A 21712-nucleotide genomic window follows, 5' to 3' on the forward strand; every position below is an offset into this window, starting at 1 on the left:
AATGTGCAAGCCCAGAATACTGAGGGAGCGTAATCCTAAAGCCATCTTGCGCCTCTTTAATCTATTTACAGCTACTCCCTGCTACTTCAGCTCACATACGCAGCTTTATGCTTTCTCCCTTTGTGATGCTGTTCCATTTTCTCTGCTCCATCTGTCCCATAAGCATCTCTTGCTCACAGTAATTGCCTGATGTGGAAAAATATGTCCTGGCCCTCAAAAATAAATGGCAGTTGTAAGAAGTTGGCTCTGTATATACTATTTCAAAGTAAGAAATAGTGTGCACAGAGTCCAAGGGTTACCCTTAAAGGTAAGATAGTGGCAAAAGTAGATAATTCTAATGCTCTATTTTGTGGTAGTGTGGTCGAGCAGTAGGCTTATCAGAGGGTAGTGATAAGCATTTGTTGTACACACACAGGCAATAAATGAGGAACACACACTCAAAGACTTACTCCAGGCCAATAGGTTTTTATATTGAAAAATATATTTTCTTAGTTTATTTTAAGAACCACAGGTTCAAGATTTACAATTAATACTTTAAATGTAAGGTACTTCACTTAGATACTTTACGAACTTTGAATGAAAGCAATATCACATACAGTCTTTGTAAAAATGGCAATAAGCTATTTTCAAAGTGAACAAAGTGCAAAAATCAACAGTTCCTGGGGGAGGTAAGTAAAGGTTAGTTTTGAAGGTAAGTAAGACACTCACAAGTCTCAAGTTTGGGGCATAGGCAGCCCACCGTTGGGGGTTCAAGGCAACCCCAAAGTTACCACAACAGCAGCTCAGGGCCGGTCAGGTGCAGAGGTCAAAGAGCTGCCCAAAACACATAGGTGCCTATGGAGAATAGGGGTGCTCCGGTTCCAGTCTGCCAGCAGGTAAGTACTTGCGTCCTCGGGGGGTAGACCAGGGGGGTTTTGTAAAGCACCTGGGGGGACACAAGAAGGCACAGAAAGTACACCCTCAGCGGCACAGGGTCGGCTGGGTGCAGTGTGCAAACAGGCATCAGGTTTTAGATTGAAAACAATGGAGGGACCCGGGGGTCACTTCAACGATGCAGGCAGGCACAGGGGGGGCTCCTTGGGGCAGCCACCACCTGGGCTAGGCAGAGAGTCGCCTGGGGGTCGCTCTTGCACTGGATTTCGGTTCCTTCAGGTCCTGGGGGATGCGGGTGCAGTGTTGGTTACAGGCGTCGGGTCTCTTGTTACAGGCAGTCGCGGTCAGGGGGAGCCTCTGGATTCTCTCTGCACGCTGTGGGCGCTCAGGGGGGTCGTCTCTGGTTACTCACGGGCTCGCAGTCACCGGGGAATCCTCCCTGAGGTGTTGGTTTTCTGCAGGTCGAGCCGGGGGCGTCGGGTGCAGAGTGTGAAGTCTCACGCTTCCGGCGGGAAACGTGAAGTCTTTAAAGTTGTTGAAAAGTTGCAAGTTTGTTGCAGATTGTTGATCAGAGCTGCTGCTCACTGGAGTTTCTTGGTCATGAGGGTCAGGGCAGTCCTTTGAGGCATCAGAGGTCGCTGGTCCCTGTCCGAAGCGTTGCTGGAGCAGGGTTTCGCAGTTGGAGACAGGCCGGTAGGGCTGGAGCAAAATCAGTTGTCCTCTTCCTCCTTCTCTGCAGGCTTGTAGGTCAGCAGTCCTTCTTCTTTCTTCAGGTTGCAGGAATCTGCTTTCCTGCGATCTGGGGAGTGTGTTTAGGTCTGGGAGGGCAGTAGCCAATGGCTACTGTCCTTGAGGGTGGCTACACCCTCTTTCTGCCTCCTCCCTGTGGGGAGGGCGGCACATCCCCAATCCTATTGGGGGAATCCTCCAAACTCAAGATGGAGGACTTCTCAAGGCAGGAGTCACCTCAGCTCAGGACACCTTAGGGCTGTCCTGACTGGTGGGTGACTCCTCCTTGTTTTTCTCATTATCTCCTCCAGACCTGCCGCCAAAAGTGGGGGCAGTAGCCAGAGGGGTGGGCATCTCCACTAGCTGGGATGCCTTGGGGCGCTGTAACAAAAGGGGTGAGCCTTTGAGGCTCACCGCCAGGTGTCACAGTTCCTGCAGGGGGAGGTGAGAAGCACCTCCACCCAGTACAGGCTTTGTTCCTGGCCACAGAGTGACAAAGGCACTCTCCCCATGTGGCCAGAAACATGTCTGGTGTGTGACAGGCTGGCAGGGACTGGTCAGCCTACACTAGAAGTCGGGTATGTTTTCAGGGGGCATCTCTAAGAGACCCTCTGGGTGTATTTTACAATAAATTGCACACTGGCATCAGTGTGCATTTATTGTGCTGAGAAGTTTGATACCAAACTTCCCAGTTTTCAGTGTAGCCATCATGGAACTGTGGAGTTCGTGTTTGACAAACTCCCAGACGATATACTCTTATGGCTACCCTGCACTTACAATGTCTAAGGTTTTGCTTAGGCACTGTAGGGGCATAGTGCTCATGCACATATGCCCTCACCTGTGGTATAGTGCATCCTGCCTTAGGGCTGTAAGGCCTGCTAGAGGGGTGACTTACCTATGCCACAGGCAGTGTGAGGTTGGCATGGCACTCTGGGGGGAGTGCCATGTTGACTTAGTCATTTTCCCCCCACCAGCACACACAAGCTGTGAAGCAGTGTGCATTTACTGAGTGAGGGGTCCCTAGGGTGGCATAAAACATGCTGCAGCCCTTAGAGACCTTCCCTAGCATCAGGGCCCTTGATACCAGGGGCACCAGTTACAAGGGACTTACCTGAGTGCCAGGGTTGTGCCAATTGTGGAGACAAAAGTACAGTTTAGGCAAAGAACACTGGTGCTGGGGCCTGGTTAGCAGGGTCCCAGCACACTTTCAAATCATAACTGAGCATCAGCAAAGGCAAAAAGTTAGGGGGTAACCATGCCAAGGAGGCATTTCCTCACACCAGTGCCTCCCACCGTCAACCACCAGCTCCTCAATTTAAGCTTTAGAACTTAAAAGGAATGTGTATTGACTCCTAAATGTTTGACTTCTCCAGTGAGTCAGTAGGTTCCATATTGACCCCTTCTATCAAGGGAAACCTCAACACAGCCCTAACATTGTTTGAGCTTTCACTCAGTTATGCATATTCTTATACAAGGCACAGCACCATTAATTTAAATCATACATCATCATTGACTCTTGTGCTCTGCTTCCACCAGATCATGCAGTCAACCTGAAAAAGATGAATGTCCTTATTTTTGGGTAACTAAATAATGGATACCCTACCAAATGACAATTAGGTGAGGATGTCCCTTTCTGGCTGTGATTCACTAAGGGTTGGTCACACTATTTTCAGCTTTGCAAACACTTTTTGGCTTAAAAATGGGATTCATACATACCAAAGAGATTTTACAGTTGCAAACTCCATGATTTTGCTAACTGGTGAGTTTGCGGTTGAAAAATGGCTTTTTACGTCTAGCCCTTAGCCGTTCCAAAAGAAGTTTAAATTCCTTATCTTCAGAATTGCATCTATAATGCAACTGCTCCTTAAAAGTCCAATTTTCCTTTGTTTTAACTTGATATATGTCGTGACATCGCACTTGATACTAATGGGACATCAACACAGTAGATTTATGTGGAATGTTCTCTAAGTGACAATTCACTTTGGTGTCTGCACAGAGATATATGTTCTGTCTTGCACCTGTCCATTAGGTATTAGATTGTCATTTAAAGTTTGGAGGAGTGGGAGCAGTGGTGACAAATTTCTGGTGCTTCTGTCACACCACACTCATGGAGGCCTGCACTGACAAGGTCTATGTGATCCTCTCTGTGCCTTGAAATATCAGATCAGAGTGACTGCTAACTAGAAAGTCCCTGACACAGTCAATTTGCATAGCAATGTGACGTTGTATCTCTGGTCAGTGAATGGATAAGAATTAAGGAATTTCGAGTTAGTGAATGCATCTAACCGTTTTAGGAACATGTGTTACAAGAGCATGCCGCGTTCTATTAAAGGAACACGATGTGCTAGACGAAAGAATATCACATTTCATTTTTCAAACACAGCCCAAAGCATCTCATGTGTCATAACAGAAAGCTGTTTTTTTCATTGCATGCAGGAGACAATAACAAACAGAACCAATCATATTCCGTTTAAAAAAGTGAACCAAGGTTCCACAGAATAAAGTGCTGGTGCTCACCAATCACAAATGTGTAAAAGAAGTACTAGGAATGGTGATTAAGTGTGCCTGAACTATATGTACGAGTAAGAAGGTGATTTTCCATGATAAGCAAAAGTCCATCTTTTGAACAGTTCTGCTGAGTTTTAGAACAATGAAGTTCTGTCCCCTTATACAGAGTTGTCACCGTTTCAGTCCAATATTTATTTTGGGGTCATTGTCAGGATAGGGAATGGATGGCACATCTTTACTGTATATCAGTGATTGTTGAATAATTTAATTACCTGATTAATTAAAATCATTGCAAAACAAGGTTGATCAATCATATAACATACAAGTGTTTTTTTAAAACAAATTTTATTGACATTTGTAACACTTGAGGCATCAATAGGCATCATATTTAGAGAAAAGCAATCAGTACATTTGTGCTTCCTTCAGTCTTGTTGGAACTATTCCCCCTACCTATGCCGCTGCCCCAGTCTGGAAGTGCAACTCTGTTTGGTGGGGTCAATGTGTATATGTATTTGTCGGAAGCTACATGAGAGTATGTGATGTCAGCAGTCTCGCTGATTGATCACCCACTAGATGTGAGCAGCTTACTGGAATGACGGAGGAGTGCTACTGGCTGGGGGTTATTGGTGAGGTCCCCAGGGAGCTCCCTGGGGACGACTGGCCCACATCCTTCAGGCCATCCACCAGGCGCTCCCATGCCTGGACCAAGTCGGGTGATCCTCTGCCCCGTCTGGCCTTGCGTCTCTCTTAGCTAGGATATAGGCCAGATCCTGGAGTCCACTGGAAGCCCTATTCTTAGGGATGTGGGGGAACCATTGAAGAAGGCAATGCCCAATTGTACAAGGGATGTCCTGAGAGACAACCTCAGCCATGAAGGCCGTTACCTCTCTCCAATAATCGGTTAAGTTTGGGCAAGACCATATCATATGTAAGAACTCAGCTGCTGCCTCTTACCATCGTGGACACTTCGCATCGGTTACGTGAAAGTGTTCGCGGAGACTCCTAGGGGTGAAATAGGCCCTGAGTAGTATGTAGAAGTTTATCAATTTAAATCGGGCATTCTTAGATACTTTTGGTGTACTCTCTAGTGTTAGCTCCCAGTCTCTTTCTGGAATTGGAATCCTCAGGTCATCTTCCCACTGCATTCTCAGAGCTTCCAGGGGGAGTAATGCTGCTGTTCGGATTGCCCAATATAAGCAAGTTACTGCCCTGAAAGTGCCCTCTGATACTATTACGAAGTTGCTGGCATCATGGGGCCGTGGCTCAGTTTGCCGAGCTTGCAAATATTTTTTAACAGAGAGGGTAACCGCAAAATGCAGTACGAAATGCCCTTGAGGGAGATCATACTCCTGCTGGAACTCCTAAAAGGGGAGAAGCTCCCCATCCCTCTACAAGTCCCCCAGTCGCATGGCTCCCGCGTCAGCACAGGATGTGATGCCCTCCCCCACTCTCCTCGGTGAGGCAACCAGAGTAGCCAAACCATTGGGATGTCAGGAGAGTAAGGGATGCTCGTATTTTTTATTTGGAGGCCTCTATTCCTGTACTGTTGTATGACCCGAACATCAGGAGAGTCTGTGGGTGTGGGGCGCATGGATTTCAGTAGGGTTCCCACTAATTGGGGAAGGTGTGGGACCGATGAGCTCACGGCGCCATTTGGTATCTTGCGCCCTGCAATCCATTGGGTTAGCCATTGCAGTTGAGCCGCCAAATAATATGACTCGTAATTAGGAACCGCCAGCCCCCCCTGTCCACAGCCTCTTCATGGTAGCCAGCGCCACTCAGCGTTGCCCCAGCCCCCAGATGAACGCAGTGATCAAGGAATCTAGTTCCTCAAAGACAGTAGAGGGGATCCAAAGTGGCAAAAACGCAAAGTAGTACAGTAGCGTAGGTAGGGCCACCATTTTAAGCAAAGCTACTCTCCCTGCCACCGACAATGGGAGCGTCTTCCAGAAGTCCAAATTAGTTTTCAGTGCTCTAGTTCTTGACCTAGATTTCCCTCTAGGAGGTCAGCTTTAGCATGGTAAATTCAGACTTCTAGTTATGATATACATCTAGGCTCTGGGGGGATGTGGCCTAAGTCCTCAGGTGGGTCTTGGTCTGCAGTTTGTGGGTACGGTTACGATTTCTGCCAATTCACCTGCAGTCCCAAGAGAGAGACGAACTTTTCTAGGAATGCTCCGGCTCCCCTCAATACAGATGTGTTCCGTTGGAACATGAGGAGATGATTCACATCAAGCACTATGCGGTGGAAGGTATCCCTGTGTAGGAGCTCTTGATACCAGTGAGCTGTCCGCACCTGGCTGGCCAATGGCTCCATAGCCAGTGCGATCAACAAGGGCAAGAGGGGACATCCTTGCTGAGTGCCTCTCTCCACTCTATATAATTCTGAGATCGTGTTCCCAGTTCGCACTCCCAGTTGAGGCTCTAGGGTCCGTGTATAAAAGTTGCATCCAGCTAATAAAAACATCCCTAACCCCAGGTGTTCTAGCACTCCATACAGATAGCTCCATTCCAGGCTATCAAAAGCCTTTTCTATATCAATAACAAATACAGCAGCCAATGCTTTGTCTGGGATGTCTGCGTCAAGGAGTTTGAGGCGTCGCATATTCTGGGCTGTGTTCCATACAGCGATAAAACCTGCTTGGTCAGCGTGGGCTAGGCGAGTCATGAAAGGCAATAGTCTTGTTGCTAGGACCCGAATGAGGATTTTATAATCTGTATTGAGCATCAATGGCGGCCTATAGGCCTTGCTATCATGTGCCGGCCTGCCGGGTTTCAACAGTGGAACTAACAGTGCTTCTTTGGTTGTGTTAGGCAGATGGCCTCGGTCTTTGGCTGCTTTGTATATTGTGATAAGTCTGGGAGCCAAGTCGGCCACATGTGTGACATAGAATTCTATTAGGAGGTCATCTGTTCCCAGCATTTTCCCCCTCATGAGGCCCTTTATGGCCGCCTGGATTTCTAATATTTCAATGTCCCCCACTGCACCTCCATTTACCCGGCTGTTAGGTTAAGGTGTGGTAGTGGTTGCAGAAAGGTCCGTACGTCAGCCTCCCTGCTTTGTACTTGGCTAGTATAGAGAGAGGTATAGTATCTGTAAAAATATTGGTTGATCCACTCCTGCCGGTATGCCCTCTGCCCCGTAGAGGTGGTAATTTCCACAACTGGCTACCCCTTTTCGGAGGGTTAGCTAACCATGCCAGGAGTGTGCCCTTCTTGTCCCTTTCACCATGCGCCCTTATCATATAGTTCTTATAGTCGAAGCAATGGAGCCTCTCCGTTTGCGCTGCTACTCTCTCCCTTGTTTTGAGCATCTCCTGCTGCAGCTCAGGGTGACCTGGCCTCAGTTGTTTGATTTCCCGTAGCTGGCCCTCTGCGTCTGTGACTTCCCGTAGCAATGTCCTCCGTATCCCAACGGACTTGGGTAAGCATCTACCTTGTGTCACCACTTTGAAGGCATCCCATAGTATCTGGGGAGAGGAGGCAATTTCCTCATTCTCTGCAAAATATTGCCTCCTCTCCCCAGATACTATGGGATGCCTTCACAGATATGTAAGTCATGTATATTGGAAAATAAGGAATAGTCCCGAGCCTGTGGGCAGAGCCAACGCTACAAGTCCACTATTCCCCACTCAGTTTGTCAGTCTCAAAATGCACATGCAGTCCAGCGGACAGGGGAACTCCCAAGTCATGGTCTGCTACACAGTTGAAGTCTCCCCATTTCAATACCACTTGTAGTAGATAAGGGGCCAGTGTCCCCGAAAGATGTGCTATGAACGTTCCCTGCTCAGTATTTGGTGCGTAGATGCTAATACGAGCTATATCATGACCTTCCAGGTGGCTGGTGACCACCACAAAATGGCCTTCAGGGTCTATGGCTGCCCCTGTTTTCTGAACAGGGACTCCCGCCCTAATCCAGTTGAGGGTCCCCAGAGTAAAGGCGGAGTAGGATGTATAGTTCACCTGGCCCCTCCATTGTCTCTGTAAGGCCATTTCCTCTGTGGCTGTCATGTGTGTTTCTTGCAGCATTGCTATGTGGGTCCCTCTTCTCTGTAGGTAGGAAAACACTTTGTATTGTTTGGTCATGGGGTGCATGCCCCTGATATTCCATTACATAATCTTATAATTCTGTAGTGTCCCCATCTGGTCCTCTTGTTGCAAAGTTCCTGTCGCACATTACACTTCTGTATGGGGCCTAATTCGTCCAACCACTCCTTAACAATATCAGTCCCCTAGGGGTGCAGCACCATAATCCTGTTAAATCAACAACCCAGTAACATCTCAACTCCCTCTCCCAGGACAGGTGAGAAAACGATCCCCCATTCAAACTAATAATATAAATACGAGCTCACAGTAAGGTAAGCAGGGTGAGGCCTTAGGTGGTGCAGGGCCCTCAAGTCCAGGTCCCCCACCCGGTCTTGCTGTTAGTCGATCAGTAGTCCCCCTTGGACAATGTGAGGTGTCCCCAGTGGTCTCCACTTCTGTACCACTGAGGAGCTTTAGATGATGTCCTCTGAGGTCCCCGGTGTTACCACCGGTAGTTCTACACTGGGAGCCGTCGAGACGCTGGACTCTCCGCCGGACTCTGAGTTTTGAGTGCCCTCGCCAGTCACAGTAGACAGAGGGCTGGCCTTGCCCCCACTCAAGGATGCCACTGTTGCGGTAGCCCTCTGCCTCTCCCTCTGCATCTCCTCAATAGACGGCGCAACCCCAATGCATCAGGGCCCTCCGGATCACTGCCGGAGACTCTGGGGTTGGCTCCTCCTGCATATCTGCTTCACGTCCACCTTCGGCTGCTGTTCCACCCAGTCACAAGCCTCTTGTAAGGTCTGAAAGAAGAGAGCGCCCCCCCGCCACCAACCTCAATTTGGTCTAGAAGAGCATGGCGTAAGGAATGTTCAAGGAATGCGGCTGTTTCTTTACCTCTAGGAAGGTGGCCCGTTGTTTTGAATCTCTTGTGAAATGTCAGGGAAGATATGGACTGTACTGTTCTCCACCATTAGCGCTCCCCTTTTCCTGGCTTGACCAAAGATATGGTCTCGGTCCCTGTAATATAGTAGTCTGGCCACTAGCAGCCGTGGGGGAGCCATGGCAGCAGAGGTCTGGTTAGTACTCTTTGCACCCTCTCAAAGGCATAGAAAGGATATAGACCCTCCTGTGCCGCCTCAGTGCAGACCTAGTTCTCCAAAAGGAAGGCATGTCATTGTGTTCATTTTTTTCCGGCAGGCCGACAACATGTATATCGTTGCTGAAAACTCTGTTGTCCGCATCCTCTGCGCGGACTTCAAGTGTCTTCACCTTTCGTTCCAATGTAGACCGCGGCTATGGGCAGAGGAGAGTGCCGGCGGAATCTCCGCTAAGTCCTGTTCCACTAGCGTGACTCTTTCTGCCAGTCACCTCTGGTCTTCTCGTAGTATGCCCAAGTCCGTTGCCAAGGTATCTGTTTTGGTCCTGAGGGCCTCCCAGGAGGCCGTGATAGCTTGTAGGATATCATGAGGGACGGGTTCGCGGATGGTCCCTCGTTGGGTACCTTATCCCCCGCCCCATGACTCGGTCTCCAACTGCCTTCCAACAGGTGTATGTTGTCTATGCCATAGTCCTTCTTTCTGCTTCTTTTACCCATGATGATGATTGGTAGACGGTCTTCAGGTGTCACCTAGGCTCGGCGCAAGTCGGGAGGCGGCAATGATGGGCGCTGTTCCCAGTAGATCCTTGACTGCTCACTCCACTCCTGGCACCCCGATCCCCCGCAAATATAAGTCAATTGTCTATATTCCAATGGTGGATGCCACCACCATCCGCGGCGGGAGGAGCGCCTCTGTTTCGTGGGGCCCACAACCACACTCAGTGCCGTCCACAACAGCAGGCAGGCCACCTCGACCAATGTCACCAGGGGCCCTCAATCGCATTCCGTCAGTCCCTCTCTGTCTGTAGCCCCTCTCAGTCTCTGGCACCTGGCAGCGACCATTTACTGTTCATTCATGGGCCCCTGGCTTCCGATGGCAGCACCCCTGTGCAGCTGCCCGACAGCCGAATCAGGACTCCTAGGGGGGCCCCTCCAGTCAGCAGCCCATCTTCTGCCCACTCCGTGGGCTGGTCCCCCGCTGCCACTCTGGGGCAGGCCAACCAGCTCCACAGGGCGACGACAGGCCCTCGGAGTCCCGGAGAGGCAGAAAAATCAGCAGCCTCTGGCCCACATCCCTGTGCCTCCAGCACTGCCTGGTTGGAAGACTTTGGGCTGAGAACCAGGACCGGGGGGGAGCTTGGTTGAGAGGGGCAATCCACCCCTCCCCGCCTGGTCTGCTCACCTGGTAGGGTGAGGCGCACCCGCAGACACCAAGCAGCTGCAGGCCCTCCGCGTCCTGGGCTTGTCCTCCGTCTCTCCAGCAGGACCGGCCCACATCGCCCCCCCAGGAGCAGGTCCCTCCCCCGACAGGCAAGCGAGGACACAGCCGGGGCAACAGGGCAGTCTGCAGCTGTGCCGCGCCGTGGGGTCTCCCGCGACGTCAGGTCCGAGAGGCCAGGCCGGGCATTCAGGCGGAGGAAAGGCCGCATCTGCTATCTTGGCTTCCTCCTCATCCAGCCTTTCCTCCTAATCGGGCCGCTATATATGGCCCTCGTAGTCCTCAGCCCTTTTCCACCTGGCTGGGCCTGGTCCGCTCACCTGGTAGGGTGGCCCGCACCCATGGACACCATGCAGCTGCGGGCCCTCCGAGTCCTGGGCCTGTCCTCCATCTCTCTCCAGCAGGCCCGGCCCACGTCACCCACCCAGAAGCAGGCCCCTCCCTTGACAGGCAGGCAAGGACACAGTCGGGGCAACAGAGCAATCTTCAGCAGTGCCACACCGTGGGGTCTCCCGCGATGTCAGGTCCGAGAGCTTCAGGCCGGTTATTCAGGCTGGGGAAAGGGCGCGCCTGCCATCTTGGCTTCCTCCTCATCTGGCCTTTCCTCTCAATCGGGCCGCTATATATGACCTGCGCAGTCCTCAGCCATTTTCCGCTGTGCTGCACCATCCCTGCTTCTTCTGGTGGCCATAATTACTGTGTACCCAGGGGTTATTGCTTCAGGATGGTCCCAGGTAGGGGATTCCGGCACGGGAGCACCTCTTCTCTGCGCCCTACTCTATTGGCACGCCAAGCCACGGTCCCATAGCATACAAGTGATAACACCAAATCATAATACCGTACTGCAACCACTGATCTGTGTTTTGTTAACATAGTAAACAAATCCTCAGTATCATAACAAATAATAAAATACATTCTACATAACGTCATAAAGTTAAAAAAAACTACATGCAGCTCTGCAGATGGTACTTCCTATTGTACTAGTACGGTTTAGTTTATAAGATCATTAAAAAGGCTGCTGTAATCAAATATTCAATTAAATTCATATGTGCAGACTGTTAAAAAGGCAATGAAGAGTCGTAAAATGATACAGTATGAATACAAGAATTGCTCTTGTTGTAAAATAGAAGTGCTTGTGTGAGAAGTTGAGACATAAAGTGCTACAGTATGAACACTTCAAATGTCCTTACTATGAAATAATTGTGCATGTGTGCAAAGTTAATTAATATGTTGTCCAATATAAAAACATTACGAGGGGCATGCATATTGACGATGTAAGCTAGTTGCATGACATCACAGATTTTTATTTGACCTGAGGGTGTCTTTTACGTGCCATGCCTGAAAGTACATTCTATCTATTGTGTCAGGTTAATAAAAAAAAAAGTAAGGGGCATATTCAAGAGCTTCTAGCGCCATTCCAACACCACATTAGCGTCATTTGTTGATGCTAATGTAGCGTTAGAAGGCCAAAAACGCTGCACCATATTTGCAAAGTGGCGCAATGCATGCATGCTGTTCTTTGAAGGCCACAATCCCTTGTTTGGCACCAGTCATGGGGTAACATTAAAACTGCATTTAAACACATGGTTGGTGGCCTGCTGTTCTTTGCAAGTGACCATCCCTTTGTTTGAAGTCTGTCATAGAGGAGTCACAAATAGGCACCTGCATTATTATTATGCAGGGCTGGACTGGGAGCCCAAAGCAGCCACTATACAACCAGAATATGTCAGAACAGCTCCTATACGGTGCATAGCGAGCAAGTGCAGCAAGCGAGTCTGACCACTACAAGAGAAATTTGGGGGTCTCCCCCCCCCCCCAAGAACATTTAGGGGAAAATTGCAAAAATGATGCATTCAACAACACATATTTCACTATATATTCAGTTGTACTAGCTTTTAAAGCATAGTAAATTATGACCTTTCAGTGCACCAGGATAACCAGTCATACCCACAGACATTCTTACGGAGAACACAAAATATAAGATGTCAAGCATGAAACTTGAATTTATTATATGTGCATTCATTCACTGTTAAGCACAGCCAAGAATCTGAGAGAACAATTAAAGACCACTTCAAGGGATTTTGGCATCCTCCATCCCAATAAGGAGGACGGTAGGACCAGTTTTGGCGCTGGTGGGGCTCTTTGCCAAAATATTTGTGTGTGCTCTCCCCACAGTGACCTCCTCCTCCAAGATTCACTCACTATCACACCCCAACTGTGTCCCTCATCTCTCCATAGCCCCTCTCTCACATGTATTCAATTTGTTTTATAGCACCTCTCACACCAGGTTAGGGTGTTGGAGCACTTTCAATCATACACACTGTTAGAACTGGAGTCTCTAGTTGGCAGTCAGTTTACACCCCACCCAAGAAGAGACCCTCATTCTAGTCAGGGTAAGGGAGTCACACACCTAAGATAACCCCTGCTCCTCCCTTGGTAGCTTGGCTCAAGCAGTCAGGCTTATCTCGGAGGCAATGTGTTAAGTATTTGTGTACACACACACACACAAACACAGTGAAAACACCACAAAATTACTCCAATCCCATTTAGAAAAATAGACCAAAACAACAAAAATCGAACATACACAAGCAAAGGTATGAATTTTTAAAGATTAAGGGCCATATGTAAGTAGTTCCTGAATTGCGACTCGCAAATTGCGAGTCAGAGAGACTCGCAATTTGCGACTCGCAATTCAGAATGTAAGATGGTGTCCCTAACACCATCTGCGACTCGTAAGGGGGTCGCAAAGGCCCACCTCATTAATATTAATGAGGTGGGTCGCAATTTGCGACCCCCTTGAGACTTGCAGCACTCACAGGGATGGTGGCCTGCTGGAGACAGCAGACCACCATGTCTGTGACTGCTTTTAAATAAAGCAGTTTTTTTTTTTGTAATGCAGCCCGTTTTCCTTAAAGGAAAACGAGATGCATTACAAAACTAAAAAATGAAACGTTTTCGTTTCATTTTTTCAGAGCAGGCAGTGGTCCATAGGACCACTGCCTGCTCTGAAATTTTTTTTTCAATGCCATTCAAAAAGGGGAAGGGGTCCCATGGGGACCCCTTCCCTTTTGGGAATGGCTAGCAACCATTTGAAATGGGTGCTAACTGCAATTGTTTTGCGACCGCGTTCGCAAAACAATACAGCATCGTGCTGCGACTCGCAATTAGGAAGGGGAACACTCCTTCCTAATTGCGACTCGCAGTCCAGTTTTGCGAATCGGTAACCAGGTTACCGACTCGCAAAATGGGGATTGGGCATCGCGATGTGCTTTTTGCATGTCGCAAACAGCAAAATTCGCTGTTTGCAACGTGCAAAAAGTTTTAAACATCTGGCCTAAAATACCAATAAAGCACTTAGAAACACCATCGTTCCAACTGGGCCTATCACAACGTTGTTGGCCGAGTCATTCCCAACAGTCCAACACTACTCGCGAGACAGTACTGCGGCAATGGTCACTGAGTCTCACGAATCCCTGGCACAGTTCCTTTAGATACAAGGAAAACAAAGATGTTCCATGGATTCAGGGAGCTGAGGCGTCGCTGGAGCCGGTGTGGTGTTGGTTCCTTACTGCTACTGGGGAGGTGAGGCATCAATTCCTTACTGCCAGGCAGGGGAGGTGAGGCATCGGTTCCTTACGGTGCAGGGGAGGTGATGTGGCATTGGTGGTGAGGTGTCGATTCTTTATGATCCGGCCAGTGTCGATGAATCCTGCGGGTCAAGACACAATGGGATGACCTCTCGGGGTTGCAGTCACTCCATTGGGCCACAGGTGCAGCGGTGGAGTCGGTTGTCACTGACATCAGTGACACAGCACTCAGGACTCACTATGTCATAGGACTTCAGAGGCACTGTGGTGGCTTTGGGCCAGAGGCGCAGGGTCTGCATCGGTCGTGGTCGTTGCACTCCAGCGGGGACCATGGCTTCGGAGGCACATAGCGGCATGGAGTTGAGCAGCGGCACGGGTTCTATATTCGTCTTGGAGTCAATATGCCTGGTTCTTCTTGTTTTCACCAGAACTCCCTTCCAAGGGCACAGGAACTGGATTTGGCACCACTTAGCAAATAAGGACTCTCAGCAAGAAAGCCCAGGTGCTGGCAGATGAAGTCTTTGATGTCCCTGCAACTTCTAACAGGAGGCAAGCTCAATTCAAGCCCCTGGAGAACCTTGGAAAGCAGGATGTAGATAGCAAAGTCCAGTCCTTTCCCTTCCAGGGCGAGGTAGCAGCAGCAGGCCAGCCAGTGCTTATTTTGTAAATAAAAAGGTGACGGTGCCCAAAGCCCTCCTCAAACAGGCAGCTGCTACAATTAAATGTGTGAACACGGAATAGTCAAGCAGCGTAATCCTGAAGCCATCTCGGGCCTCTTCAATCCATATAAAGCCACACCCTGCCCCTTCAGCTCACTCTTGCAGCTTTCTACTTTCTCTCCTTGTGACGCTTTTTCGTTTTTCCCTTCATCCTCCTTTCCCATAAGTGTCTTTTGCGCACAACAAATGCTCGAGGCAAAAGAATAAGTGCCGGCCCTCAGAAATAAGTGCCAGTGCTCAGCACCGGAAATGACAAGCACAAATTAAGCACTGACGCCAGCACAACAAAGCAACAGGCAGAGTGGCAGGTCCTCCTCAAGCAGCCGGCTCTTTTCCCCTGAAGAATGTCCTCAGTCCACTCCAGCAGTGTTCTGAAGTTGTGCAGTCAGCAGTCCAATACTTATATTCCTTTCTGCCTTTGAAGTAGGCAAACCTCAAAGGAAGGTCTTTGTGGCACACAAGACTCCCTGTCCTGGCCCTAGACACACCCCAGGAGATTGGAGACTGTATTGTGTAAGGACAGGCACATCCCTATTCAGGTGCAAGTATCAGCTCCTCTCTCCACTCTAGCCCAGGAAGACCCATCAGGATATGCAGGACAACCTCAGCTCCAGCAATGGTAAAGCACCCAGAGTCCTGAAGCCAACAAAAACATGTCAGAAATAATAGGACGAAGAAGGCAAATAGTTTGGGGACAACCCTGCAAAAAGGGTCATTTCCAACACACACATAACGAGACAATAAATCATACATGTCTAAATCACTCTATAGAAAATGCTACATTAGATAAAGGTGACAACAGGGTGTAGAATTTGAAATGTTATTCATACTGGTAGGCATTTTTTAGGAGTGCTTGGTTTGGAGAAGTAGAAACTCAGCATTCGGAATGTAACACAGTGGTTAGGGTTGGTTTTACTAATAATAATTTATTTCTACTCAAGCAAACCATTTTTAGCAACATTAGAATACCGAGAGACTATCATGCAGTTTGCATGCAGCTATTTGATTGTAGTTTATAGCTCACTGTGCTATATAACAATTATAACTTATGAACTGCAAGTAGCAAAAGAATCTAAGAAAAAATCAGTAACCCACTGAGTTATCCACATAAAATGCAGTTCTGTAATCTGCCTGGTACATGTTCTTTGCAGCAGGTATTTTAACCCTCAACACTACTGCAGCAGTGGTGGCTGCCACTGTACGGGGGTGGTGGGGTGGGACAGGATGGGGCGAGGAGGGGTGAAAATAAAAACCACAAAGGTAAAAAAATAAACATCTTCTTGGGGAGATGCGTTCGTCTGCCCTCCGTCCTTATTCTTTTCCCAGCTGAACTGCATACAGGCTCCCATCCAATCACAACGCTGCTGTCACCTGCATGACAGCAGCGTCATGATTGGTCTGAGTGCCCTGCTTTGCCGCTCAGACTGGGAGTGGGAGCTTGTTCATGTTCTCCACTCAGCTGTGCAATACAGCCGGGTTGAGAACATGCAAAGTGTGTATGTCTGTTTGGCTAGCCGTGTTGGGCCATCCAAACAGACATGCCCACTTTGTGGTGCGCATACCCCTCCTCCAGCCCTCTTCCAGCCCCCTTCCTCCAGCCCAGCCCTCCTTGCTCTTTGTCCCAAGAAAAAAAAGAGGATAATAACTTAGCGTTATTATCATTTTATTTTTCCTTTTTCTAAAATCCAGTGGGGCGACGCTCCTTTGCCTTAGCAGAAGTGCTGCCCCTGTACTTTAGATTAGTCAAAACTGCCACTAGACAAGACTCCGGTCCCTCTCTAGCAGGAACAATATTTACCAGAGTTATCTTGAAATTTGTGTTGTTGCCTGAAAACCACTAGATATAAAAGGAACTCTGCAACAGGTTTGCAAAATACAGTGCAATTTGCAAAATGCAGTGCCCCCCCTCAGTGATGCACCAGATCCCCGGGAACAAAACTGGCCCACACTCTTCCAGCATCCAGGGGAAATGCCTAATGGCCGGTATGGCCAATAATCATAAGACAGGTAATTCTTTCCCACCTGCAACTGGCACTAGTGCCTCGGTTGCATTAGAAAATTAAAGAATAGTCACAAAAAATTGATGGGTAATTTGTAACCAAATGTTTTTGTATTTCTGGCCCATGGTATATACATTAAATACAATACTTGCAAGGGTCACAAATGCCCCCTGTCCAGTGTGCGTTCTATAACCTCAATGTTCAGTTGCCACAAGTGAAACAATGTGAAGTTGGTGCCTATAACTATTAAGCCCATTATAAATACATCACACCTTCAGTTTCTGATCATTTCTTCGTGCATGAGCTCACATGTTAATTCATACATGTAAAAATGTGTTATTTTCGAATCAACCCCAATATGTGTATTGTGGAAGCCACTTATGGAGGCTCTAGAGAGCAAATGCCTTATTTGACCTGTATAAAATTGAGTGTATTTGATTGTTATTAGAAAGCCTCTGGTTGACTTTGAATTGTCTGCTTTCTGTGTGCTTCAGAAAAGCCTGTCATGTTCATGAAGTCTTTGGACGATGCCATTGGTGAAGAACGTAGCATGATCACTCTGCAGTGTGAAGCATCAAAACCTAATTGCAAACCTGTATGGAAGAAAGATAATCTTGTACTCACCCCTGGCAGCAAGTACGAGCAAACACAAGCCGGGAAATCTTTGGGGCTCATCATCCACGACCTGACCAAGGATGATGCTGGTTTATACACATGTGATATTGGTACTGATGTGGCCAAATCTACAGTTAATGTTCAAGGTAAATCATTTTTAGTGATTGCTAATATTCTCACTCGGTTGGAGGCATAACATAATTAACAGGGTTATATCACCTCTTCGCCAAAGAACATGTGTTTCCCTTTCATTTCTTCTCTTTCACCCATCAACTTGAGGCCAAAGTTGTCAACCACTTTATAGCCAATTGTAAAAGAGTAGTCTTTATCTTCTTAAGCACAGCCCACTGACCCTCATCCCTCATAGTCATCTTACAAGCAGGTTTATTTCTTGATCCCTGCTTTTATTCAACTGAGCTGTGCTTGTTTTATTGACCTCCGAAAGATGGCATCTGAGGTATCCCCAAATTAGATCCAACTTGCAGTTTGCAGGTACCCCTAAGCCTTTGCACTGTAGCAGAAGTATGCCCTTCTTGTATTTTTGTATGTGTTTGTACAATGCCTTTCTATTTAAAATTGTTCACTATTTCTCCATTTCTGACTTCGGTCTTGCAGAACTCACCATTGGAGTCACCAAGCGCCTAAAAAGCACAGAAGTGAAAGAAGGGGAGAGCTGCTCATTTGAGTGCTTCTTGTCTCATGAAAGCATAGATGACTGCTACTGGTCAGTGAATGGGCAGAAGGTCGATAGCGGTGGAAGGTTCCATGTGTCCAACCAGGGCCGCAAATACACCCTCAGTATCCAGGAAGCTGCTTCCACCGATGCTGGTGAAGTGGTATTTACAGCCCGCAACTTGACCTCCAAGGCTTCTCTAATTGTAAAAGGTACAGAAGATGACTGGATAAGTACTGATCTATATTTTTCTCAGCTGATCTGCATTTCAAACACTGACACCAGTTTAAGTGCTGGCAAAAATAATGGTCCAATGTTATTTCATTTATGCTATGATGACAGACTCTCTCCAGCACGCCAGGTTGCATAGCGGAGCACCTGTTGTGATGGCTAGTCATACTGACTCTTCTGCACTTCCCCTGTCTGTGATTGTACCATCATCCTCAGTGGCATTTGAGCCGTTGCTTTCTGCCTATTCCCCATCTGCATCTAGGTCTAGGAATTTATCACAGAGGTCGCTCCAAATCTGAAGGTGTTCCTCCAGCTTTTCATCTCATGTGTATCACCTCTATTCTTGGACATCCTTGTACCATTGTTCTGCTGTGGGTGCTCTCTGTCTCATCCATGTAAGGGCCACTTGGCACCAGACCAATACTAACACCAGCTGTAGACCATCTTGCGACCCTTTGGTCTCTTGATATGGGCCACTAGGCAGTGTAATAGTGCAAGGTCTATATGTAAGTGGGTAGTCCTGTTTAAATCAGTCACCACCTGTTTCCAGTAGTCCTGCACAGCCCGACATCGCCTTGCTAGGTGCATGAAGTCAGCATTGTTTGCAATACAGAGCAGGCAGCTATCATGCATTATGGATGTCAAGCAGTGTAAGCTGTTGGGGGTCAGGTAAATCCTTTGTAGAAAATTCTAGTGTATCAGCTTAAAGCCAGCGTTACATGACACTGTGTGTGTGAGTATGCAGCTATCTGTTCACTCCCTATCTTCTAGTAGAGATTCTAGATCCGATTCCCATGCAGCATGTGTGTTATTAAGTGTCGACCCAACCCACAATTCAGTAAGATGTCCAATGTGTGCGTGGTTCGGGGCGTGTCAGGGTAGGTAGGCCATGTCACTTTGGCCACCTCTGTGAGCCCAGCATAATGTAAAAAGTGTCCTGGTCCTAGTGCAAAGTTCTCCCAGGTTTGTTCCCATGTGATAAAATGCTCGCCAGGGTATAGGTCCCCCAAAAGGGGGCAGCTGCCTTCCATCCAAGCCTGAAAAGACATGTTGTCCATCATTTTACATATGGGCATCAGTATCCAAATTGGTATTTCTCTGTGAAATGGGACTCTCTTCAGAGTCGCTTCAACAAAGCCTTGCTATATTTATGCTGTCTGATGAACTACATATAGGCACTTTACCACTGCTGACCAGTTCTAAAGTGCAAGTGCTCTCTGTCTAAATGGTATCGGTGATTGGTGTACCCATCATTGGCATACTTTACCTAATAGTAAGTCCCTAATACAGTGCACAGTGTGTGCCCAGGGCCTGTAAATTAAATGCTAGTAGTGGGCCTGCAGCACTGATCGTGCCACCCACATGATTAGCCCTGTAAACATGTCTCAGACCTGCCACTGCAGTGTCCTTGTGCAGTTGTTCTTGTCAGTTCGACTTGGCTAGTGGACTCACTTGCCAGTCCCAAACCTTCCCTTTTACTGCATGTAAGTCACCCCTAAGGTAGGCCTAAGGCAGCCCCATGGGCAGGGTGCGGTGTATTTAAAAGGTAGGACATGTACTGGTGTGCTTTACATGTCCAGATAGTGAAATGCTGATAAATTTGTTTTTTACTATTGTAAAGCCTATCTCTCCCATAGGTTATCATGAGGATTGCCTTGAAATATCTTTTAAGTGTAATTTCCCATTGGAAGCCGATAGAGATATGGAGTTTGGGGTCTCTGAACCCACAATTTAAAAATACGTCTTTAGATGAAGTTGGTTTTTAAATTGTGAATTTGAAGCAGGGCCGAGCAGCAAGCCAGCACAATAGTTGCAGGCAGTTGCCAGTTCCTCCAAGTGACCAGCAGGTCTCAGGTCAGCACAGCAGGTTGCAAGTCTGTTTTAGTTCCAAAATGTCTTGAAATTGTGGTAGGTTAACAAAGAAGGGGAGAGGAGGTTCCAACCAGTTACAACTGGTTCTGGGAGTGCCCTCTCTCTCCTCCAGCGCAGGCTCCAAACATCAGTTGGGGGTAAACGACCCTTTTGTGTGAGGCCAGGGCACAGCCTTCTCAGATGCATGTGTGCCCGCCTCCCCTTCTCTCAGCCCAGGAAGACTATTCAAATGCAGATGCACCTCTGTGACACCTCCACCCTACCTGTGTACAGGCTGCCTGAAAAGTATGCACAAAGCCCAAATGTCACTCTGCCCAGACGTGGATTTGAGTCAAGCTGCAAAACACCAGAGTCATACACACAGAGAAATGCTCACTTTCTAGAAGGGGCATTTCTGTAATAGTAATAACAAATCCACTTACACCAGTAAGCAGCATTTCTCACTACTATTACAACCATACCAAACATGCCTACGCTATCCCTCACAAATTAGACAATACCCCCTACACATTAGGCATGGCATTTCCAATGCAATCCCATGAGAAGCCAGCACTCACAGCAGTGAGAAACCAAATAGTCTGTTTGTCACGATCTGGACAGGCCACGCAACAGGCACATGTCCTGCATTCTATATACATTGCACCCTGCCCGTAGGGCTAGCTAGGGCCTACCTTAGGGGTGACGTACATGTAGTAAAAGGGGAGTTCTGGGCCTGGCAAGTAAATTTAGATGCCAGTTCCCTATGGCAGAAAACTGCGCACGCAGGCCCTGCGCTAGCAGGCCTGATACAGGTTTGAAAGGCTACTTCAGTGGGTGGTACAAGCAGCGCTGCAGGCCCACTAGTAGCATTTAATTTACAGGCCCTGGGTATAGAGATACCACTGTACAAGGGACCTACAGGCAAATTAAATATGCCAATTAGGTATAAGCCAATCATACCAACTTTAGAAGGGAAAGCGCCTGCATTTTAGCACTGATCAGCAGTGATAAAGTGCCCAGAGTCCTAGAGCCAACAGCGAGGTCAGAAAGAATAGGAGGAAGGAGGCAGAAAGTCAGGGGATGAACCTGCCAAAAGGGCCAGGTCCAACAGGCTGTTTGTGAATTCACTCTAGACATTCACACAACAGGAACTGAGGTGTGTCCTGCTTATCCTTATGGATATTTCTGGGCTAGAGTGGTGGGTAGAGCTGATGCTTGCACCTGAATAGGGCTGTTCCTGTCACTAAACAAAGCAGTCTCCAACACCCTGGGGTGTGTCTGGGGCTAGAACAGGACAAGCAGGGTCTTGTGCACTACTAAGACTTTCCTTTGAAGTTTGCCTACTTAAAGGCAGAAATGAGTACAAGTACTGGACCTTTGAGACCACAACTTTAGACTCCTTCTGGACTAAGAACATTCTGCCAGGAAGATGATGTAGGAGGGACTGCCACTCTGCTTGTTGCTTTGCTATTCTGCTGCTTGCTGATTCTGTCCTGGGAGTGAAGGGACTGCGCTTTGCTTTCTACATCCTGCTTCCAAAGGTTCTCCAAAGGCTTGGACTGAGATAGCCTCTAGTTAGAAG

General features: G+C 48.0%; 1 protein-coding gene across 2 annotated transcripts in view; it reads left to right on the forward strand.

The window, feature by feature from the left end:
- The window catches only part of OBSCN (obscurin, cytoskeletal calmodulin and titin-interacting RhoGEF), a 1961032-nt gene that overhangs the window by 471004 nt on the left and 1468316 nt on the right, over positions 1-21712 (forward strand). For both annotated transcript variants that reach the window (XM_069211034.1, XM_069211033.1), the window contains 2 exons: positions 17255-17521; positions 17991-18260. In XM_069211034.1, the coding sequence (XP_069067135.1) occupies positions 17255-17521; positions 17991-18260 (537 nt within the window). The remainder of the gene's footprint in view (positions 1-17254; positions 17522-17990; positions 18261-21712) is intronic.

This window comes from Pleurodeles waltl, chromosome 10, assembly GCF_031143425.1.
Source record: "Pleurodeles waltl isolate 20211129_DDA chromosome 10, aPleWal1.hap1.20221129, whole genome shotgun sequence".
Lineage (NCBI taxonomy): Eukaryota > Metazoa > Chordata > Amphibia > Caudata > Salamandridae > Pleurodeles > Pleurodeles waltl.